Source organism: Cinclus cinclus, chromosome 6, assembly GCF_963662255.1.
Source record: "Cinclus cinclus chromosome 6, bCinCin1.1, whole genome shotgun sequence".
NCBI classification, from domain to species: domain Eukaryota; kingdom Metazoa; phylum Chordata; class Aves; order Passeriformes; family Cinclidae; genus Cinclus; species Cinclus cinclus.
In genome coordinates this window covers 31,928,912-31,951,471 of record NC_085051.1, presented here as the reverse complement: position 1 = coordinate 31,951,471, position 22,560 = coordinate 31,928,912, and the positions used below count along the sequence as shown (strand labels likewise).

Below are 22,560 nucleotides of genomic sequence, written 5' to 3'. Positions count from 1 at the left end.
TGTCACTCAGGACTTGAGAAGCATGTTGCATAACACAAGCGTGTTCAGCCTTTCATGCTAGTGTGTCTTTTTAGCTGTTAATAGTCATGCTTTCAGTCCTCCCCCTTTTTAATCATTATGACTTCTTTTGATGGCTTTTTGACTGCTTTACTCTGGGCCATAAACATTCATTTTTACTTTACTGATGCTTTGCTTTAACCTTTAATACTAATATGTAAAGTGATTGAATTGAAAAATATAAGTACACCCTAAATGTCTTCTTGTAGAGAGGGACAAACAAGAATTTAATTCCATGCACACTTCTTTGTTGACATTTTCATTTGTGCTGTTGAAAAACCCAGCAAAAAGACAAACATGCTCTCAGTTCATTTTCCCATGCTAACAGAGTAGCTTTTTTTTTTTTTTTTTTTTTTTGCTGTGGTAAACACACCTTCCAGACAGGGAGTTGCTTTCGGACTTTAGTGGTTCACTCCCTTCCTGTTTGAGACCAATTATGTCTCATTTGCAATACCATTAGTCAAGGAAGTGGCTATCCTGAGGTCACTTCTCAGCCCACCCTTCCTAAATGGCACTGGTATGCCTTTCTTCCAAGCCACCAGGATGGGAGGCTGGTGTGGTGTAGGCTCCCCCAAACGTACAGGCAATGGCAATCTTTCAGGACCGGCCACAACCAGTGCAAGTTGAAATGCTCCAAAGTAATTTGAAAGCTGTGGTTTGAAAAATGATGCTGGCTATTTATTAAAACCAAGCCAATTTGCTAGTTTAACAGATGGAAGCTTGTTTAAAAATCTTTATTCCAATATGTTAAGAATCCAGTTTTGCTATAAATTGTGAAGTATGACTTGTGAGTCAAGCCCCAGTGGAATGGATGCCTCATACTCTGGAAGTCTCAGCTTTACATTTAAGACCCAACATTTTCTTCTTTTTTGATTCAGGGATTTTTTTATTAGTAAACTACTCCCATCATTTAATAGTATTAATAATAATAATAATGTCATTTATTTCAGGATAGATAGTCTGATACTTTACATTTTGTCAGTCAAGGACAGTATGATGATTATTATTATTATTTCTTCTATTTATTGAATTCTGGATCACCATCTTTACTATCCAGATAACACTGTTCTTTTATACCTGCAGTAGAGAGTTTTAAGTAACTTCCCAAGGTCACACTGTGTGCATGACTAGCAGAGAAATAATGTTGTCTTACTGTATGCAGAAGTCCTTCCTTTCTTTGGTCTTTCAGCAGGGGGTTAATAGGGGAAAAAACCCACAGAAAATTAACTTAATTGTGGGAAATCCATAGAAAAAAATCAACAGGTAGTGATAAAAGAGAGTTAAGAGCTGAAAGAGGGAGCTGCTGCAAATCTACATATTCAGTTTCCCTGTGGATGCAGCACAGTGTCTGTGGTGCCCCTGTTCACAGGCTCTCCTGGACAACTCTGCAGCCTTAGGGTGTTACTGACACACTGCTGCCAGCACTCGGTAGCAGGTTTCAGACCTCAGGGAATCCCTCTCAGGTAACTCACACTCCTGATCACATACCTTCTTTGCCATTTAAATATTCAGCATTCTCTAATTAAATTTGTATTTGCTACAGCTATCATAAGACTTTCCTCTGTTGTACTTTCTTAAAATGAAAACAGAGTAAGTAGCACTCAGGCAGCAATGAGTACATCATACATGAGTATAAAAGCTTAAAATAAAAACCTTGTGTACATTTTTGAGCAAATTAACTTTCAACCAGAAAACCTAAAAGCAGGGACACTTTGTGCTTGGGTTTCACTCCCATAACTCCAGTTTTGAGCTGAGATTAATGAAGTTACCTTTCAGTGAAACAAGTGAAAGAGACAAGAATGTCCGTAATACCTGAAGCTGCTCCCAGTGAAGCCCAGCCACTTAACTTCTAAGAAATAATGTCAGTGTAAATCATGATGTGATGAATGCTTCACTGAAATGATTCATGCCATATGGTCTGAAGAGCAAAATGGGCACAGTTTATTTTTAAAAGAATAAGAAATATGAACTTGGAATATTCATTGCTTTGTCCTGCCAGGCTGAACATTTGCTGTAGCAAGGGCCAGGCTTACTGCAGGTCTGGTTTTTTTTGCTCACTTGATATGTTGCACTAGTTTGTGGCTTCAATCTCATTCATAACAGAATAATTCTATAAAATTACAACCAGCACTCTGCAACCTCTTCTGCAAACAGACGTTCACTGGTGTTGTGGGTTGGTTCTCTCCCTTTTCCCTCTGTGGAATTTTCCCCATTGTCATGCTAAGATACCTGTTGACTGGGCCCTGGTGACAAGGGGGAGGGGAGAGAAGAAGGAAACCCCTCAATATCCAAACATCCAGAAGAGCAGACAGAAGGCTCTGGCTCGGCCCATTTCCCCCGCGGAGTTCGGACAAGAAGGACGATCGCTGCCTCTGCCCCATCACTGCCATCCCAGTGCCGGGAGCCATCCTCACTGCTGTCAGATCCTGCCCTGCTGCCTTCTCACTGTAACCTGCCACCATCCAGCACTCTGCTGAGCACCAGGACCCACACCGTGAGCGGAGAGCTCTCTCTCCATCTCTCTCTCCCCCTGGGACAGCGCTGCCATCACCCCCAGCCCTCCTGCGGCTCTGCGGGACCCGCCCGCCCCCAGCACCGGGAACTGCAGCTCAGGGAAAAGGTGCCTGCAGCCAAAAAACACTGGGACTGAGTTACTGTTCTGTTTGTGGGTCATTTCATAGCTCTTGTTGTTCTTGTTTGTCTTGTTACATATACTAGTAAAGAACTGTTATTCCTATCCCCACATCTTTTGCCTGAGAGCTCCCTTAATTTCAAAATCACAATAATTTGTAGGAAGGAAGGATCACATTTTTCAGTTCAAAGGGAGGCTTCTGCTTTTCTTAGCAAACACCTGTCTTTCAAACTAGGACAACTGGACACCTAAGGACTAAATCATCTTCTCACTTTTCCTTTAAAAAAAAACAAAAAACAAACAAACAAAAAACCAACAACAGAAATTTCAGTTGTAATTAGTTCTTACAGTATAATTATTATCTTGGTAGCAAGAAGAATTAACCTGAGTCCCCTGACAGAGGTGAAAGGCTCTGGCAATTCCAAGTGTCACTCAGCTTTCCTTTTTGTAAAGCTGCTTATGTTCAATGCCTTTCTTTCTGTTTTAATATGTTCTGCATTAATATATTCCATGTGAGACTCCACTTAAACAAAAATAAATCTTGGTTCTTTAATAGTCATAATGCTTCTCTTGTAATGCTCCACTAGGAGAAAAATGAGAAGCAAATTATTCATCTTTATTTAGTGATGCTGAAAGGTGCAAGCACATCTCACTGAAATATTTAGGCCCCACACCAACCTGAAAGGCAAATGACAAAACTCAGTAATTTCAACTATGTTCAATTACGTCTATAACCCTACAGAGCAGGACTGCCTTACAGCATTTTATTACAACTCAAGGACAGTGAAAAGCCACCATCTTCTTAGACAAGTACTGGAAAAAGAGTACTAGTGGGTATGTTGCAGTTATTGCGCAAGGTGTCAATGACTGCCTGGTTCTGCCCTCTCCCACCCCTATGCAGAAAGATGTGCCACAAGAAATTCATTTGAGAGCAGTCCATTTTCCAGGAACTGAACTTCTTATTCTGCAGAATTTATTACTGTGCATACTTTCTTGAAATAATTCATTCTGGACTGAAAACTTTGATGTCACTGCTTCAGGTGGCTTGATTTGGTCTGAAAGATGCTAGAAGGATGATTTCTAAATCAAGTATTTATGATGTGATGTCAAGTGCAATCTCAGCAAGATATCCACTAAATGGTTGGGCAGGATCCTTGCAGCTAGTGGAAATTTGTTCAGGTTTGGTGACACTGATATCACATCATTCACATTGCAAATACTTCATTTGTGAGAGTGATGTAATTAAAACATATAGATCAATGTCAACTTGCAGTCTCATTCCACAGTGATGTAATGAGGTTCATTACACTGCCTGGGGTGGCTACTCCTAAATCATCCTTAAAGGTAAGAATAAGCTTATGGAAGGATTAAAAGCAATTGAACATTAGCTTTTAAACAAGCAAGCTACACTTGTTTAAATGACAAGAAGTCTGAAGAACAGAACCTATTTTTTAAAAATAGTTTAAAAGAATGGTCAGCACCTTTTTACACATGGAAGCTGAACAGACATTCTAGATGAAGTTAAACTGATGAAAAAATATCTGTATAAAGAAGCTATTTCATTCTGACAAGTAAACCTGTTACTGATGTATTTTAAACTTAATATAAGCTTCTTATATCAACTGAAGTATGCACAGAGCGCTGTCTTTTCTCAATCATTTTTAAACTGTGCACATACAGCATAACATTGCACGCAGGCGAGCTTGGATTAGAGGAAAGCGTTTATCATGTGGTACATTCAACTCCTTCTCCACTCCTATGATCCCCTCTAGTGGTCAATTAATTGTCTGCTAAATGTTTCTTAGTACTACAAATTACATGCACCTCTCCTGCATTAAAACGGTGTCTGGCTCCATTCTGTTTGAATTCAAGAGACTTCATTTTTTATTTCTGTGCTACATATGAGAAGGACACAGCAATGAATATTTTGAAATGTGCAGCTGGTGCATCCGTGGGCAGCTTTACTTTCCCTACCAGGACCAGGCAGGTTGTGCCCACCACATAGAACCAAAAGCCACCTCTGTTGGCAGGGCAGAGCAGGAGGTGATGGCCCTGCTGCAGCAGTAAGCAGGACCCTTCCATCCCATTTTTGTCATTAGGCTGTCTGAGAATGCCCACTGGCATTCCTGGCAGCAGGAACACTTCTCAAGCAGGTTTGAACAGCGTAACAATTTGTGACTTGTCATATTCACACAAGTAAATGCTTGAGGTTTACCTACCTCAACAGAAAACTGAACCAAGTCTTTTGTTTTTTTGCGAGTTTACAGGCAGCTTATAACTGTAGAGATTTTGTACTAATTGGCGGAAGACCTTTCCCCAAGATTCCCACCTTCACCTTGCTATGCAGACAGACACAGCTGCCATTTTGTATCAGTTCAAGTTGATTCAAGTCAGTGCTGACCCGTTGCTATCCATTTTCTGATCTTAGCTGTGCACCTCTATTTCTTCCTTGTGCTAGCACCAAGGGTTACCCAACTGCTGAGGGAGATACCTAACTGGAAGTCCAGTGAAAAAGAAATTCTGAAAAAAAAACTGCAAAGCTCTAGGGCACTGGTGACCCAGCTGAAGCACAGAGGCCTTCTGCTGGAAAATAATGACTGTGGAGTGCCGAGACCTCTTCTGGTGCTCTTACATGTGCTGTTGTGGCTTTATGTTTGTGTTTGTCTATTACAAAGGGCATGGAGCAAAGGCAAAGTCCATACCCAGGGGCACAGATGGATACGAAATGTATTTTAGCCACCCTTCTCTCATGATTCTTTTTCCCTTCTCCACAGATGGGAAACTCAGGAATGGACAAGGAGAAAGTTGTGGACTGCATGAATGGTAACACTATGAGATAAGTATATAATCACAACCAAAATTGTCCTTCAATTGTGGGTGTCAAGACATAGTTTGGGAAACTCAAACTCATACTCCCTGTACAGAACATCTTGAGTATACGGAAAGTTACGATTTTTCAAGAACGCCCGGTCGAATTAAAACAGTGACTGATACACGTTTTGCTCTCACATATACATATATATATATATATATATATATATATATATCTTCTGTATTTCTCCGGGCGGCTGGTACCCGGTGGAGGGGGGGCAGGGGACTGCAGGGGGAAGGGATTTGGGGCCAAATCCGGAGCACAGCCACATAGCCAAGAGACCATCCCCGGCGGCGAAGGGCGAGGGAGCCCGGGCGCTCCCCAGCACGGGAGAAAGGCAGAGCCGGGCTGCACGGAAGGGACACCCCCAGCCCCAGCCACAGGCCGGGGAGGGCCCGGAGGGGCTCCGCGGCCCCTCGGAGCGGGGACGGCCGCCGAGGGAGGGGCGGGGGCCGCCCCCGGCCGGGGCTGCCGCGCGGCCGCAGCGGAACGCGGCGGCGGGCGCGAGTTGCGGAGGGCCGGTTTGAGGCGGGCACCGCGCGGCGCGGCGCCGGCATGAGGGAGCTGCCGCCGGGCCCGGGGATGGAGAGCGACATCTTGGACGCGCTGGAGGCCTTGGGGTAACCGGGGAGCAGCGGCGGCTCCCCCTGCGAGGGGCGAAGCCGCGGGCGAAAGCCAGGCCGGAGGCGGGAGCGAAGGGGGAGCGCGGGACCGGCCGAGGAACGGGCCCAGCGTTGCGGCGGGTGCCGGGGGCTCGGCGGGGCCGGGCCTCGGCCGGGAGCGGGGTCCCGGCGTGGGCGGAGGGCTCGCCCCGGCTGTAGTGCGGGGAGGGCAGAGGAGCCGGGGCGCCCCGTGGAGTGCGGCGGCCGCGGTCCGCGCTGGGGCGGCCCCTGCACGCTGGCGGGCAGCGCCTCGTTCTTTGGTGCCTGCCCACCTCCCGCGATGTGCTCCCGATGGTACGGGACAAGATCTGTGCCAGGTTTAATTTGCAGTTATGCTATTCCCACTACTCCAGGGCAGTCGTTACTGTTAGGAGGAAATTTCACTAAACGCTTAATGCCTGAGTTTTTCTCTGTCAGGCGTGTTCGGAGAGATCAAAGTCTCTTTTCACTTACACATGTGAAAATGCCTGTCTCATATATTGTGACAAACTATTTTGCTTATAAATGACTTATTAAATTAAATTACTTATCAATTGCTTATTAAATTACTTATTATTATTTGGTGTGTTTAAAGAAAAAAGTCTGAATTACTCCTTGACAAAAGTAATGTAGAAAGATTAGTTCCTTTAAGTATAGTTCCTAACCAGCTTAAAGTAAAATAATTTTTAAAAATATGTATATTTATGTTACGCTTACATCTTATTTCTAATGTTTACCTGTCTGTGCAGGTACACGGGTGCCCTTTTGGAGGAGGAGGCCCTGAAGAAAGCAGCAGAAAATGGACTGTCTTCACCAGAATTTTTTGAGCTTTGCATTTGGTTAGGTTCCCAGATAAAGTCACTTTGTGATATGGAAGAAAGCATCACTGCAACAGATGGTATATAAATGTTAATTTGGTATTTATTCAGTGGATTTAGACCCATATTGTTCAGTTAATAGTGAAATTACAGTGTTGAAGTTTACAAGAAAGCTGAAAGGTAGCCATACTCGGGCTGATACTTGTGTGCTCTTAGATTAAGATGTCATGTTGTGAAGACTGTTTGAAAATGGAGAAAGAAGGTGATTTGGGGTGGTTTTAGATATACATAAATGTAAAAGGTACATTCGTGCCTGTAATCATATTTTGATGGCATAAATCGCAGTGCTGGGTGTTTTCTGGCTGTTGGTCTAGCATAGTTCCAGTCAGCACTGTGTGTGGATATGTGAGGTGCTTGGTAGCACTGCTTGATTATTTCTGTCTAGTGCTGGAGTTTTGGATGAGATTTTATATTACTTATATTTTCACCAAAAAAGTATTGGAACTAAAACCAATCACTGAAAATAATGGGTTCATGACTCCTCCTATTTCTTCAAAAGAAAATTAGTTATGTTGACATGCTATTTAGTGTCATAAACTGTTCACTTCCTGCTGATGTTCATTTGTGTTCATGTCTTCACAGACTGCTGTAGCATTATCTCATTCAAAGCATGAGTACGGGATACTATTAGAAGGCATGTCTGCTTGTATGTAGGACTTTTTAAAGAGAAATGTTACTTGGGGTGATAGGTGGTTAATCTTTGGGCTGTTGAAATCTGCAATATAAGTATATGTTAAAAAAATTAGATTGCATTTTGATGTTTCTGTAAAAAGCCATTAACTGTGCATTAATTTCCATAGGTGTGAAAGATATAGAGAGCTTCCAGCTTGAAATCAGTGGCTTTCTGAGAGAAATGTCTTGTCCGTATTCCTCGCTGGTGTCTGGAGACATCAAAGACAGATTAAGAGAGAAGGAAGATTGTCTTAAACTCCTGTGTGAGTAACAATCATTTTTCCCGTTTATAATACAGTATTTTACGTGCATGCTTTATCATAACTGTACAATTTACACTGAAGCATTCTTTATGTTTTTAGTTAATGTGTACAGTCATTGCATACGAGCTCTGCATGCATCAACTCACTTGTGCAAAGTGAAAAATAGAGCAGCATTAGAAAGCTGTTCTAGCAGAAACTAAAATTTCTTTTAAAAGTATGGTGCAACTTACTGAGGCCTCCTGATCCCTCTCTTGATTCAGTTGTTTCAGGTCACCTAATCTGAGACCTTGCTTCCTATGTTTGTGAGAGGTTTCAGGACAGCTTGAACAAAAATGCAGTGCAATTTGGAGGTGCTGAAATCAGAACTGAGAGAAACAACATCTAAGTTTAAGTTGGACTTGGACAAAGGAGTGGCAGCAGGAACCAGTGTGGTAATATAAAATTAGCCAAGGAACTTGGGGTCTGGTGGCAGAAGGGAGTTGAACAGTTAAATGCAATGTGTAGACTGAAGGTAGGAATTCAGGTGAGAGGAAATTGAGGTAAAGAATAGGAATACCAACCTGTCAGGAGAAAGTCTCCCTTTTATCATGGTTATCTCACAAGTGTATATATTGTAGCTGTACTGAGAATGTACTTAAGTGTCTCTAAATCTGCCTTTATGATGCTTTTTTCTCTAGTATTTCTAAGTACAGAACTTCAGGCTTTAAAGATACTGCAGAGCAAGAAAGTTAAAGGCTCTCGTTTGGAAAAGCACAATGAAATTATTCAGGAAGTGCAAGCTATTTGCGATGCACTGGGCCTGCCAAACTCCTCATCCTCTGGTATTCCTCCCTTGTTAACCAGTGTGGAACAAAAGGTATGGGCTTTTACATCTTGTCTCTAAACTGTAAGCACTATCTATAAGCATTCGTCATAGAGTTAAGGGCCCAGCAGTGTCACCTATAAAAGCCCTATCTGACAAGTGCAAAAGAATTTTAATTCTGAAAGGCAGCTTAGTGTTTTAAGTTAAACTGTTTTAGTTATGAGATTAAGTATTTCAGCATTTCTCTGAGGTTGCATTGTACCTCATCGGACACACTTTGCCGTACAAGTTTAAGGCGTAAGTTTTCCTCTTACCCGTTCACATGTGCAAGGAGGAAACTTTGGGTAATAACTGATTGTGCATTTATATACCTGTAGTCATTTCTGGGATGTATTTAAATTTAATATCCAGAACTTAAATTAGTTCTTTTTAGTTTATTAATTTCTTAATTGCAAGGACAGATTTGTTGGTGGTATTGCCTTTGTTGCAGAATAAGATGAAAATGCCTGAATTGCAAGTATTCAGTGAATAAGCCAACTTAAACCTTAGTGAGCAAGATAGTTCCTTCTGTTGTGTCCCTCCAGGTTCTGATGTGATCCTTGGTCTGATTTCCTTTCTGCAGAATGTAAATAGGTTCTTGAGGTGGAATTTCTCTTCTCTGTCAGACAGCTAGAAGTTTTGCTCTTCATCTCTCTCTAGTGTTTGGGAAGAGAGTGACTGATCCCCCCCTTAAAGGTAGCATAAAAACTCCCTCTGCTTCTGGGTCTTTGAATTTTATAATTTTGCTTGATTGTGCTTGTTTTTTTCCTTCTTCCTCATCAACCAGTGGGCTGCTGAGCATTCAGAGATTTTGGGGAGAGGGCCTGTTGCATGTTTTTCTTACATCTGCCTTCAGTGTGACAAGACAAAACCTTTAATAGGTTAATTTATAAAAGGCATCACCCAGGTGCAAATGGAACTGCCCATTCCTACAATATAACTATGCTTGATCTATTTAGTTCTAGGGAAATCTTTGCATTCAGTAAATATTTTCGAAGGGATGAAGAAACAATTCTAGCACTGTTCTGGCAATGAAAATGTCAAAGTTACAGCTGATAACTAATGGTCTGATTCTGCTGGTCTCCCTCTGTGAGTGTTAGCTGTGTTTACATCCATAAGTGTTTATAGGCTGCAGCCATAGCCAGTGGTCTTCCTTGCTCACTTTCTTGCTTCAGTTCTCGGGTACAATTTTAGTTTCATCCCATTATAGGGGGAGGACTCTAGCTCTGCAGCTGTGGGACAGCAAGACCACGCCTGGAGCACCAGTTCCTTCATACACACATGGGGATACTAGAATGTTTTCTTTGAATTATTAGACACCTGGTATTTGCCACCTTTTGCAAAGTCCAACGTTTCCTATCACACAGCATTATAGGCTTGAACTGTGTATAGTGTTGCTGTCCCAGTTTGTATGAACTGTTACACTTTCAGGAGTACTAAAATGAGCAGAATCATAAAAGTGTTTTATCTTTGGTTTTGGTTCAGGCTTTTTTTTTTAAATAGTGCCTGGACTATTTTCCAATACTTTTCAGGTCTGTTAGTTCCACAGTGGTTATACCACTTGTACTCACTTCAGAGCATAGAAAGGTGGTAAAACTAGTTTGTTCATCTTCTGTGACTCCAAATTAATAGTGTAATTTGGTCTCTGTGTGTTTCATCCCTTATAAACAAAGTATTTTTTTCTTGCCTCACAGGAGATTTTGTAGAATTCTTGCTATGTGTTTGCTTGTCCTTTATCCATTACATTAATATAGGACAAGTTTGGAGTTATTTTGACAGAGTTAGAGACCTACACTTACAGGTATAGCTGCTTTAGAAAGGTGGTGCCACCAATTAAAGTTAATTGGCTTTGTAAACATTTTTTTTAAGGGTACCATATTGCTACTTCTTTTTAATATGCTCACAGAAATTCACTTGAGATGATCCATTTATTTTTCCAAATATTTTTGGCTTTAGATTTAATTAGATTCTGTATAAAATTGCACTGCTGATGTTTAGTATTTTACCATTCATAATACAGACTTACAAACAGAACTAGTTTTTTTTATTTAGTGTATCTGCAAATGTACCTGCAGCATTTCAACATGTCTACTCTTTGTCTCTGTCTAGCATCTTCAGCATTGTCAGTAGCTGTGGGAGTAGTTCTGAGAATAGTTTGGCTGTGCAGCAGCAACCTACCAAAGGCCAGATCACACACTGTATTTTGGTATGGAATAATAGAACATTTATTGTTTTAAGTGATTTTCCAGTTTATTTAAGAGACTAGTATAAAATCAGGATTGCTTTCTTCATTCAGAATGAGTTTTATAGTAGCTCAAACTTTGAACGTACAATCATAGCAAGTATCTTTTGCATCTCCTGTAATTACCTAGGGTAGTGGTTATCAATATACCTAAGAAAATGAGATAAATAGACAATATTATAGCCTTCTACAATGAAGTATATCTTATTTTATTATGTAGTACTGAAAAACTAATAGTAATTTTTCAGTTGTTTAAGATGCTGTTCCCTTGTAAAGTATATTTACAAAGAGGGAATCTATGAGTCAATCTAAAATTTAGTGCCCAAACCTCCATAAGTTCAAAATGAACATTGATGAAAGATTCAGAAAAGTTCATGCTAGTGTTGTGCTTTGTAAGTAGTGCTTACATCTGACTTTTCCAATCAAGATAGTGTGAATTTCACACCTAATTACAAAGTGACATTCTAATGCTGTTTATTTGAAAACAGTTTTACTGTGATATTATTCAAAATACTTATGAACTTATTTTGCCCACATTATTAAAAGTACTCTGCTACTTTTCACATATCAGTAGAATGGAAAGAAACCTACAAGGGGTTACAGAGCAAACTAAGTCAAAGTTAAGCTAACATAAGACATAAGTAAGATGTGAGAAGAATACTTTTTTAAATATCTGGCTATTCATCCTAGAATTTATTAATATTTAATGTGTTTCATTTAACTGTTGGTCTGTAGTAATTTTACAGATGTAATGGTCCCAGGACAGTAAGTATTGATGTAACTGCAGAGAACAAAACCAAAGAGTTATCCTGTTCTACAGACATCAGGGTCAAACAAAAATGTATTTAAAGTTAGATAAACAATGAATTTATCTGCAGATCTATGAAAGAGAGGCTCAAAAATATTTTCAACTTAGGATTTTAGGTGATCTCTCTGCAGCTGCATAGTGCACCCTATGACTAATTAAGGGAACCTTCTTTCATCAAAGTGTTGCAATTTCAAATTAATAACAAGACACCTGCACGTCAGGGATTTCCAAAATCTAGGAAAAACCCTGGAGGTGCATACATTTATGATATTTTTCTGTGAAAAATGTGTTAAATGTGAAAAATACTCTGTTTTGACAGAAGATGAGGATATTTAATGAATACATTGAATGTGGTAATGAAATGGAGCTAAACTTTTTTTCAGTAGTTCAAAATTACAAAGCAAATGAGAAATGTCACGTTCAATAAAGATACACTTCATTTTGTAACAGTAGAATAACTGTTTATTTTTATGCAGCAGATTTGAATTTGGTATTTTTGTCTCAAGCAGATCCAACAGCTTATTTGTTTTCATTTTATGTTTAGAGGGTGTGTGAACTTCCAAAGCAATCTGATAAATTTTTAGTGTTAACCAAGGTCATTGATTATACAGTATGTGAAATAGTCAAATATAGTTGTCTACATCTAGTTTTAATTATTTGTTCTGCTTTTTACACCTGAATGTGTAAAAATGTTAGGATGATTTGCCTATTACAATTTGTTTTATGTTTCTTTGAGTATGTTTTCACTGCTCTTTTATCTGGGCACTGTGCTTGGTTTTGTTCCCACTTACATGTGCAGACGTCTTTCTGGCTTGTGGTGGGATTTTTAAACTCCTGCATATCCTCAACCCAGAGCAACTATCATGTGGGGGAATATGAGTTGTAGCATAGATTCTCCCATCCATTGTATTCTTGTCCTCTGGCAGACTGTTGTGTGGCAGAGTTCCTGTGCTCATACCTCTGTCATCAGTCATGGCTGGACAATGTATTCTGCAGCTGTAAGGCAGCTCAGCTTATTTCATCCTAATAGCTGTAGGATTTCCCCATGAGCCCTGCTGATGGGTGTGAGAAGTGGAGATTCACTAACCTGAGCATGTCTTCACAGGGTGTCAAAAACTTAGACCAGTTCATGAGCATAGACCAGTTCATCAATGGAGAGATTCCTCCTCAACTGTTACTGATTAGTAAAGCTGTGCTGGATAAAAATTAGCTAGGTATTCTCTTTAACTTGGAAAGAAAACATAGAAATTTGGGGGAAGTCAGTAAAGGATTGTTTCATTTAGCTGCTCTTGTTTTTCTAGTTCTGATTTTCACTGATTATCTTCCTTAATTGTTCTTTCTAAATTTCCTTTCACTTTTCAGTTCATGGAAATCAGCAGTGATTGACTTGTGATGGCAGAACATGTGGCTTTTCTATGTGGAGCCCAGTGTTGCATTTACATCTTAGTTGTCCTTGCAGCTGCAAACTTACAACAATTCTAACCTCTAGGAAGTATTCAGCATCACTGTTTTACAGATCTTTCACACTCTAAATTACACTGAGGATTTTTCATTTTATTTTATTGGTTTTTGTCTCAGCAGCTGGTCTCATTTTGATAGATTCTCTTCCTTTCAACCTTTGAGGTAATATTTCTGACCTCAGTGGTACATGGATAGGCACCTCTTGCCCAACAAAATCTTTAATTCATCTCCCATTCATTCCTTCTTCTATACTAATTACTGATCTGTTAATCTTTTGCTGTCATACTGGTGTTTTACTACTGCAGATTATAAACTTTATATTTTGATTCTTCAGACATTTGTTTGAATTATAACATAGTTTGTGCTTAGGTACATTTGCATTTTAGAGTGGAATATTGCACTGTGTATGTGCTTCAGTAAAAAAAACAACCTGCCTACATTCAGAAGACAGGCAACCTTGGAGTGTTTTTTGTGAAGAAAAATGTCATAGAGAAGCAGGAATTATCAGAGAAGGAGGAGTGTTAGGGTCAGTATGGTACATGGAACTCAACTTCACCCCTTATTGTAACCTCTTGTGATATGAATGGAATATAATAACAGGGACTATTACAATAATTAGATTGCCACTTTTCAGATACTACTAGGCTGTCTTTTCTGATAGAGTCAAAACAGTGTTCTCCCTTAATTTGTTCACTGCACAGTATATTTCCCTCAGACTTTTTCTGGGATATTGTGTTTTCAACCTGCCAGAGTGCTGCCCAGTGGTGATATAAAAAGAAAGAACAAAATGCCTTGGTTTCCACACAAAAATTGAGATCAAATCTTTTCTTCATATATGCAAAATTTAAAAAACCAGATAATTACAAAAATCCTGACATGACAGTTGATTTTCTAAGTATTTCTTTTAACAATTAACTAGGTGCTCTAGAATCTGATTTTTGACTTCTGGAATTTTTTTCATAGCAATCAATAGAGATGATATTTCTGTAACATGCGAAGCTCAAAACTGAACTTTGGACCATGCCTTTATGAGAAGTGTAGTGTAAATGCCTGTGTGTCCACATGAAGTCTTAAAATCCTTGCAAATGTGTCTCATGGCTATCCCCAGTTACAGGTTTTACTGTGGATCATGCACTACCTTAATCCTTCCTTTGACATATAAAAAAAATTAACTCTAGTTTTACTCATTTTGCTGAGTTCCCCATGGCTTTTTGCTAAAGCAAATGAAGATGTAGTTCTCTCCATCAGACTGTTACAAAACTTGCAGGGACAGTAATATGCATGCAGTCAACTCCAGCTGAAAAATCAGTTGGATCATGTTGAAGTTATGTACAAGTGTTGCGGGCATTCATGGTAGTGATTTTAGAAGAGCTTTTCCAAAGGAAGTTCACTCAAGAAGAGGAGATAGAGGTTTCTTGTAATGAGAGAGGAGAATGCAGTGGTGTTTGGAAGGTGAGAGAGGGCTAATTATTGAGGACAAGAACTAGTGGAAGAAGAATAAGCAAATTTGATTTGGAGTGAATGCAAAAGTTTTAAACATAATGTTAGCTGAAACCAATTATAGGAGTAGAATAAAATTAATGAGAAAGAATGACTGCATACCTATCATATCTCCTGCCTTTCTTAGTGGCAGTTTTGTAGCCCTGTGTAACGTTTGGCAACCCCGAATTTCCAACAAGTTACAACATTTAGTAGTATTTAAAATGAGTAATTTAGCTAGTCTTACTTTCTGTATGTACTTGATAAATTTGTATATAATTAATGTTCTGTTAATGAGGAGGTGATGTGCCATAAAATATTTTTGTATAGAGGCTGGTCATCTTATAAAAGTATTCAGGAAATCTTTTTATAGTGGATCATAAGCCAGAAGATGCGTGTCTGTTTTCACATGTCTGCTGAAACAAACATGCTGTGTTTCATCTTCTGAGTAGCAAAATGAGATTGTAACAAATTTTGCTGAAATAAATCTACATGTCATTTGAGTTCTGAGATGTATGTGTTTTTTTCAGATAAAGGACATCCTCTCAAAATTTAAAAATAACCATGTGGGGAAATCACTGCTAACAAAACCTCTGAACTCTGACCAAGTGGTAAAGTTTCTCCATTCCTTTTCAGAATTTAAGAGAATTGTCAAAATAAATGCATATGGCTTCAGTTAACTTTGCCTTTGTATAGTTACTGTTCTATTGCTGAATACTAATACTAAAATTTAATTGCTAAATACTAACGATGATAATCATATACTTCCAGAACTGACTTTATAAAACAGACCTTGTGTTGGTTCATCCGTTGTTCACTTTCAAATTATTTTGTATATACATACTACTGTAGCATACCTTGAAGCTATGTAGTTTATAGTGGTCACCTCGGGATAGACATCATAGTTGATGGGTGGGGTTAACTTTGAATTGACTTCTATAACTTTCCGTATTTGACTGTTTGAATTTCTTATTGTAACACTGCAGGAAAGATTGGAAAAAATCAATGATGCTCTTTGCAGTGAGTACGAGTGTCGACGGCGGATGTTGATGAAGAGGCTTGATGTGACTGTGCAGTCTTTTGGCTGGTCGGATAGAGCAAAGGTAAACTTGATGTGCTTTTTGCTTCCTGTAGGTGGGAGCCTGCTACTGTCTTCCAAGTCTTCCTACAGAATATGCATATCATATAAATACACAAATAAACTTCCATCACTGTTATCTTTTTTCCAGCCTATCTCTCATCTCAAGTTGTAATATCCAAATCCTAGGTATTGAGGAAGAGGATGGATTTAACCAGGTGGCACAGTCCATCCTTGGTGACTGTTTATAGCTTCACAATTAAAAATTCTAGCATCCTTTGTTGGGGTTTCTCATTTTAATTAAAGTTCCCACTTCCCTGTTTTCTTTTCTGTATCTAATACCCTCCAATGAAGTAAACTAGGAGGGAATCTCAGCACTTCTCATTCAGATGCAAAAGTAAGACAAACATTGGGCCTTAACATAGATTGGTTATAAAAAGTGACTGTTCATGAAGTCTGAGTGACTTCATGAAGTGACTGCACTTGGATTCTGATCAGTGACTGATCTTGAATTCAGTGCTACTAGGTGAACAGCTGTTCAGTTGAACAGGTTATTTGAATAGTAGCTTGTGTGAGAAAATCACACAATTGCTGGTAATCCTTCAGGTCACTAAAAGTTCCAAAGCACTCCACTGTATTTGTTCTGCTGGTATTGCTTTAATTCTGATAATTTCATTTGTACTATTTCCTAGAACTCTGTATATTAAAAAATAGTCAGGATATTTCAGAGCTGGAAATATATCTTGTTTGTATCCAAAAGAGCAGGGAGATAAGATACATTAAGTTTGTAATTTGATGAAGGCATGTGAAAAGCTGGAGGCAGATGTTTTTGTTCACGAGTGGCAAAATCAGCTTTTCTTCCAAAGGTTTCTTTAGAAAGCTTAAGATAAATCTTAAAACTTGGAAAGCTTACTGAAGGTATGGATTGTTACAAGTCTTTGTGACATCACAATTTGTCACTGACACATGGAGAATCAAGTTAATGAAGTTCACTAAGTATCACTGGAAGACATGAGTCTAGGTGCTGCTGTGCTGTGTTGGAATAGCTCCATTTAATTTCTGAAGGGGTTGTGAATGCTTTTATGCTGCAAGAAAGGAAAAGGAGGGCATTTAGCTCTGAGAAACCAGGAGATGTCCCTAATGGTATAGCTTCCTTACAGCTGTACCAATACAACTGTGTATCTTCAAATTTAAAGTATATTTCTAAAATGTAGTTGATGTGACTGATGACTAACTTAAGCAGACTAAAACTTTGTCACTTGCTGTTGTTCCATTCAGTTTGAAAAACAGTGAATGCCCTTTTGAAATAGAACAATAGTTTAAAGATATTTTTGATGATAACGTAGTCAGATGATTAATTTTCCTGTCTTATAAGGACTGTTGGTGTGAAATATATGCAGTTATAGAAGTAACCAGATTACATAGTAATTCAAAACTACATACTGTTTTCCATCTTCCCCCCCCCACTTCTCTTGAAGGATGTCCATAACTTCTTTGAGAAGGTTTTGGGGATTGAAAATGTTCTGGCATTGATGTAATTTAGAGGTGTTTTTTTTTTTTTAAGACAAGAGACAGATTGTTGTCTTTTTAAAATTTGTTAGCTTGCCTTTTTTTTCCCAATCGTCAAATAGATATTGATATTTTTCTCTGCTTTTGATGGTGTGGCATTTTGGGGATTTTTTTCGGGTTTTTGTAACTTGTTCAGTACCCAAGAGGGGTAAGTTTGCAGACTGAAATGGGTTCACAAATGATGGAATAATTACCTAGCAAAACAGTCTTGTACAGGTTCAGCATGTATTGTCTGGTCTAGCAAATGTCAAATGTTTTATTTCACTCTGAAGGTCATTCTAGATTTTCCCAGAAAGTGTATTTATTTTTCTTTTCTGCTAAATAAATGAAACATCAAAGCATGCTTGGAAAAAATCTAATGTTGTCCTCTTTTCATGGTTTGCATAAGTGTTTTGCTGCATTGATGTATTTTCATATTTTTTCCACAAATTTACCTTACTTTGAAACTGCTCTGTTTTCATCATGTTTAGAAGTGATCTGTTGAGTATGGTTATGTAAAGCTCTTGAGAGAGCTGTATGGACTCCTTAAGTTTTAATTTGTAGAGATGTTGGAAGACATTAAAGCATGTGTTTGATGCCAGTGGATAGAGGAGTTTCTTCTGTACTGGTGCTAAGTTTCAGCATCAATTAAACATTATCAGCAGCACTTTCTTTGTAATAGCTCCACCAACAGAAAGAGAGCTGGTGATAACTGGCACTATGTTTTGTAATACAGTTTGTATTTTCAGAAGCTACACCTTGTGTTCAAAGTGAAACTTACTGAGACCAGCACATGGTTTGTAGTAAGTCTGTTGGTGTGTTTGATACCTGGCAAGTAAGTTTTGTTTGTATCCTTTAGGTAAAAACAGATGAGATAGCACGGATTTATCAGCCCAAGCGTTATGCATTGTCTCCAAAGTCCACCATTACATTAGCTCACCTTCTTGCTGCTCGTGAAGATTTGTCCAAGATCATAAGAACAAGTAGTGGATCAACACGGGAGAAGACTGCCTGTGCTATCAACAAGGTATGCTTCTCTGGCATGTGATAAATGGGAATTTACAGACCTGTGGAAAGGAATTCTAGATTTACACTGGCTTTGCTTGGTACTTTAAATTTCATTTTTTCCATTTATGAAAGGAAAGTTTGTAGTATTCCAGTAAATATTGCAGAAAGTCCTTTTTTTGTCTTCCTAGACAGTCAGTCATGCAACAGGATGAAACAGAGTAATGTAGATGAGGGGGAGCAATGTGGGGGGCCGTACATGTGTGTGTAAATGACCTCTTGAGTTCAGTGGAACTGCACACCTCAAGGATACGTATATGTAGTGTCAGTTCCTGGGCTGCCTGGCCAGGATATTATTGTTTGGTTTGTAAACATACATCTCTACTTCATCAGTGTGTTATAAATCATGAAATCGTTTCTGTAGAAATGCTATTTTGCTGCAAAGTAAAATTATATGGTTTGGCTGCAATAATGAATCAACATTGCTGCTTTCTTGTGTGTGATAAAAGCTGAACCCTGCGAGTAGTGATGTGAGTTTCACTATTCAAATGGTGATTGTCTGCTTTTATTGATCCTCTATTTACAGATTTTTCTAATGTTTTTGCCTCATGTAGATACTCTTTAATATGTTTGCATCCCTGCCACTCTTAGATTTCTTAATTTATTGTAGGATCTCAGAGAAAGGTGGGTTTTCTATCTTGAGAGGACTTTAGTTGGAGTGCGTGGGACTGATCAGGGAATGTTAACATTGATCACATGGAGTTTAGAAAATAAGAAAGTGACAACAAAAAGACCTACTTGGATACATCTTTGTTCTTCAAAGATGTTTGTTTTGTTTAACTTTGTCTGGTGCAGTTTCTCTTTTCATACACTGAGTAATACCTGCCATAGTCAAGATGCCTTTTTTTTTTTTTTTATCTTTTCTTGGAAGTGTTACTGCAGCCTATTGCATATTTTGTTTGTTCTGGCTCTTTACTAAGTGTCAGTAGTTTCTAATGTTGGGCAAACTGGTGCTCCTTTGAGAATTGCACATCAATTTGCCAGTGGTTTTTTTGTTGGCTGATTAGGTTTGATCCTGAACTTTGAAATTTAAGTAGAAGAGTCACATCATAAGAAGTCTTTTCTATACTAATATATGTGTATTTGTATGTATTGTATATGAAGTACATATATTGCTTATTGCAATACTGATACTTCAGTTGTGCAGTGTCCTTCATAAAAATTCCACAAAAGTAATATGAGCCAGCTAGCTACAGTTATTTCTGTTTTAGAGGTGAAAAATGAGAGCACTTTCAGAGTTCTGTTGTGTGTTACAAGGACAGGAGATAGTGATTCTGCTGTCAAGCACTGCACTGACGGGGCAAGTTTCTTGAAAACAGCAGGCAGCATTTCTCTGTCCACAGGAGAAAAATCCTGTGTCTCATCAAGTTATTACTACTGTTTTTTAACTCTGAAAATGACCAATTTTTCCATACAGGTTCTGATGGGGAGAGTCCCTGACCGTGGAGGCAGACCAACAGAGATTGAACCACCTCCTCCCGAGATGCCTCCTTGGCAAAAAAGACAAGAAGGTGGTGGAAGAGGTGGCTGGGGGGGTGGTGGTGGTGGTGGAAGGGGTAACTGGGGGGGTGGAGGAGGTAGAGGAGGAGGTGGAGGTTTCAGAGGTGGTGGAAGAGGCGGGGGTGGTTTCCAGGGTGGGGGTGGTTTCCAGGGTGGGGGTGGCTTCCAAGGTGGAGGTGGCTTCCAAGGTGGCAGAGGAGGTTATGGTGGCAGGGGAGGCTATGGTGATCCGTATGGTGGAAGAGGAGGGGGAGGATACCGAAGATACTGAAGTACCCTAAATCTTAACAGAGTAACTGGCAGAATATAGTGGTGGTGTTTACTGGTACTAGGAATTTAGATATGTTGACTTGGGTTTAAGTTAGAATTAAGTATGACCATATGAGTCATTTCATTAGACCAACTGTGTTCTCACTGAGTTATTTTAGTTAACTGAACAGAAGTTTTATACTAAAATCTGATGACTTAAGTCCTTGTTTTTCGTACTGCTTATATGGTGATTTTTATTATGTCATTTTATTTAAAATAAGTCTCAGAAAACTGAATAAACCCTTTCTAAACAAACAAAAATATATTATTGGTCAGACCTCTCTAATTTATTGCATGTTGCATGTCTACACGCCTGCTGCAAAATGTTATGTAGAAAAAACAAAGTAGGCTTAAGAACTGGATGAAGCCACGTTTAAAAATTCAAGAATGCTGCTTTCAGGCTTGTTCTCTTCATCTCATTGTTCTTCATTCATAGTTTTCATGTGGGACATGTAAGTGAATTTTAATTTCAAATGTTAAAATCCTTAAGGCTTAGGTCAAAATTATTTAATTAGATTTGATTATTCTTGCAGAACTTCACATTATAATAACATTGTGAATTAGTACTCTACACAAATTAATCAAATCAGGTTATTTTTTGTGTTCATAATGTTTCGGACACCCTTTAATGGTTAGAGCATGTACTGTAAACTGATAGTGGGTTTTGATAGTATCTTATTTCAACTGTTTTCCACTGTTGGTGTTTCATAAAAAAAAAAATTTAAAATCATATTGGGCAGAAAGCCTGCAGCCATCATGTCTGGTATGAATTCGTGTGTTTATCATGTTGTGTATCGGCTTTGAGACACAAAGTTTGAATAAGATGAGCTTCATAAGAAAGAATGTGACATTTCTTCTTGCCTTTTTTTCTTTCCCCTTGTTTTTTTAAATTATCTTCTCCCCTACCTGCTCTGTGTTTGGGAGTCACCAACTGCCTGTTTAACAAGTTAAGACACTTTATGCAGCAGGTGCCTTTTCTCTCTCTGCCAATTTAAAAGAAGCCCTGTCTTGACATGGTATGGGTGCCTTCTCCATCACATACACTGTTAGTCTAAAAGGAGTTAGCTGTCATATCATCATGGCTATAAATATATGCAGACAGGAATTAAATTTAGAGCTGTCACTTAAAGAAGTCAGTTATTACTGTCCAATATCTTTCAGATCTCCCATGTTGTGAGGCCAGCCCTGAGAACAGAGGTGGAAAGGGGTTGATGCTTGAGTATGTCCTCGTGCTAGCATTTATCAGGATCAGGTCACTACAGAGAGATCCAGGCATCTGATTAACCTGGTGTGTCTGATGATTAAATAGCATAGCAGACTTGAAGTACTTGTAATTGTAGGCATAACTGCAGGTTGAACTTAAGGATTTGGTTTTGGATTTATATTCCTCAGTTACAAGTTCTTTCTGCACAAGTTTCCTATTAGTGTCCATTGGTATGCTTTAAAGATTTTTTTTAACCTTCATAAGCATACATATCATGTCCCGTTTCCTTGGCAACTTCATGCATGAATGTAAAGTTCTGTTCCAAATCAAATTATTGTCTTTCAAAAGTTTTTCTCTTGTTATTTTTTTCTCTCATTGATTTGCTTGAGAATGCTGTTTCTAATGTGATAGATACGGCTTTACCCATGCTTTAGGGTCGCAGCAGGTGCCTGGCAAAAAAAAAAAAAGCAGAAATTTTACTTGCTAGAACATGTTAGCTGGGATGTGAACTTTTGCACTAATGGCTTAATGGTATCCAACTGCTAGTACTGTAATTCCTTTGCCAGTTTTTTTTCTATGCTTCTTACTGGCCTGAGCCCTTGACAGCCTCTGCAGTCTTTACAGAGGGACCCCCTCATGGGTCACTTGGGAGAACAGGACTGGTTCTCTTGATTCTGAGCTTGGATTTTGCCTAATGATGTGGAAAAGCTGATCCAAACTGATGACATACCAAATGAGACTGCTGGCTGTGGAGCAAAGTGTTGGTCAGCAAAGGAATCGAGAGCAGGTTTTTAACCACCAAAGCCTTAATTTAATTTCCGTTTGCTCATCTCAATGTTATTTTTTGCTACAAGTCATCAGCACTCAAGCATGTGGCTTCATCAAGGAAATACACTGGGAAAAACAACTTATCTATGCTTAAAGGTTTCATTAGTCTTAGGATGCAAGGTTACAGTGGTTTAGTTGGATTGTTGTAACTGCAGATGTGGATGTGCCTTGGTGTTTTTATA

General features: G+C 39.0%; 1 protein-coding gene across 2 annotated transcripts; it reads left to right on the top strand.

Annotated features, from left to right (window-relative positions):
* The first annotated feature begins 6,116 nt into the window (after positions 1-6,116).
* FAM98B (family with sequence similarity 98 member B) lies at positions 6,117-20,308 on the top strand. Of its 2 annotated transcripts, none has more exons than XM_062494955.1 (8): positions 6,117-6,181; positions 6,952-7,100; positions 7,890-8,015; positions 8,693-8,871; positions 15,377-15,457; positions 15,833-15,949; positions 18,332-18,499; positions 19,955-20,308. In XM_062494955.1, exons 1-8 carry the CDS (start codon positions 6,117-6,119, stop codon positions 20,306-20,308), a joined length of 1,239 nt encoding a protein of 412 aa, XP_062350939.1. The 2 variants fall into 2 exon arrangements, with proteins under 2 accessions (XP_062350939.1, XP_062350938.1); XM_062494954.1 differs by having other exon boundaries at positions 7,881-8,015.
* The last annotated feature ends 2,252 nt before the right edge of the window (positions 20,309-22,560 follow it).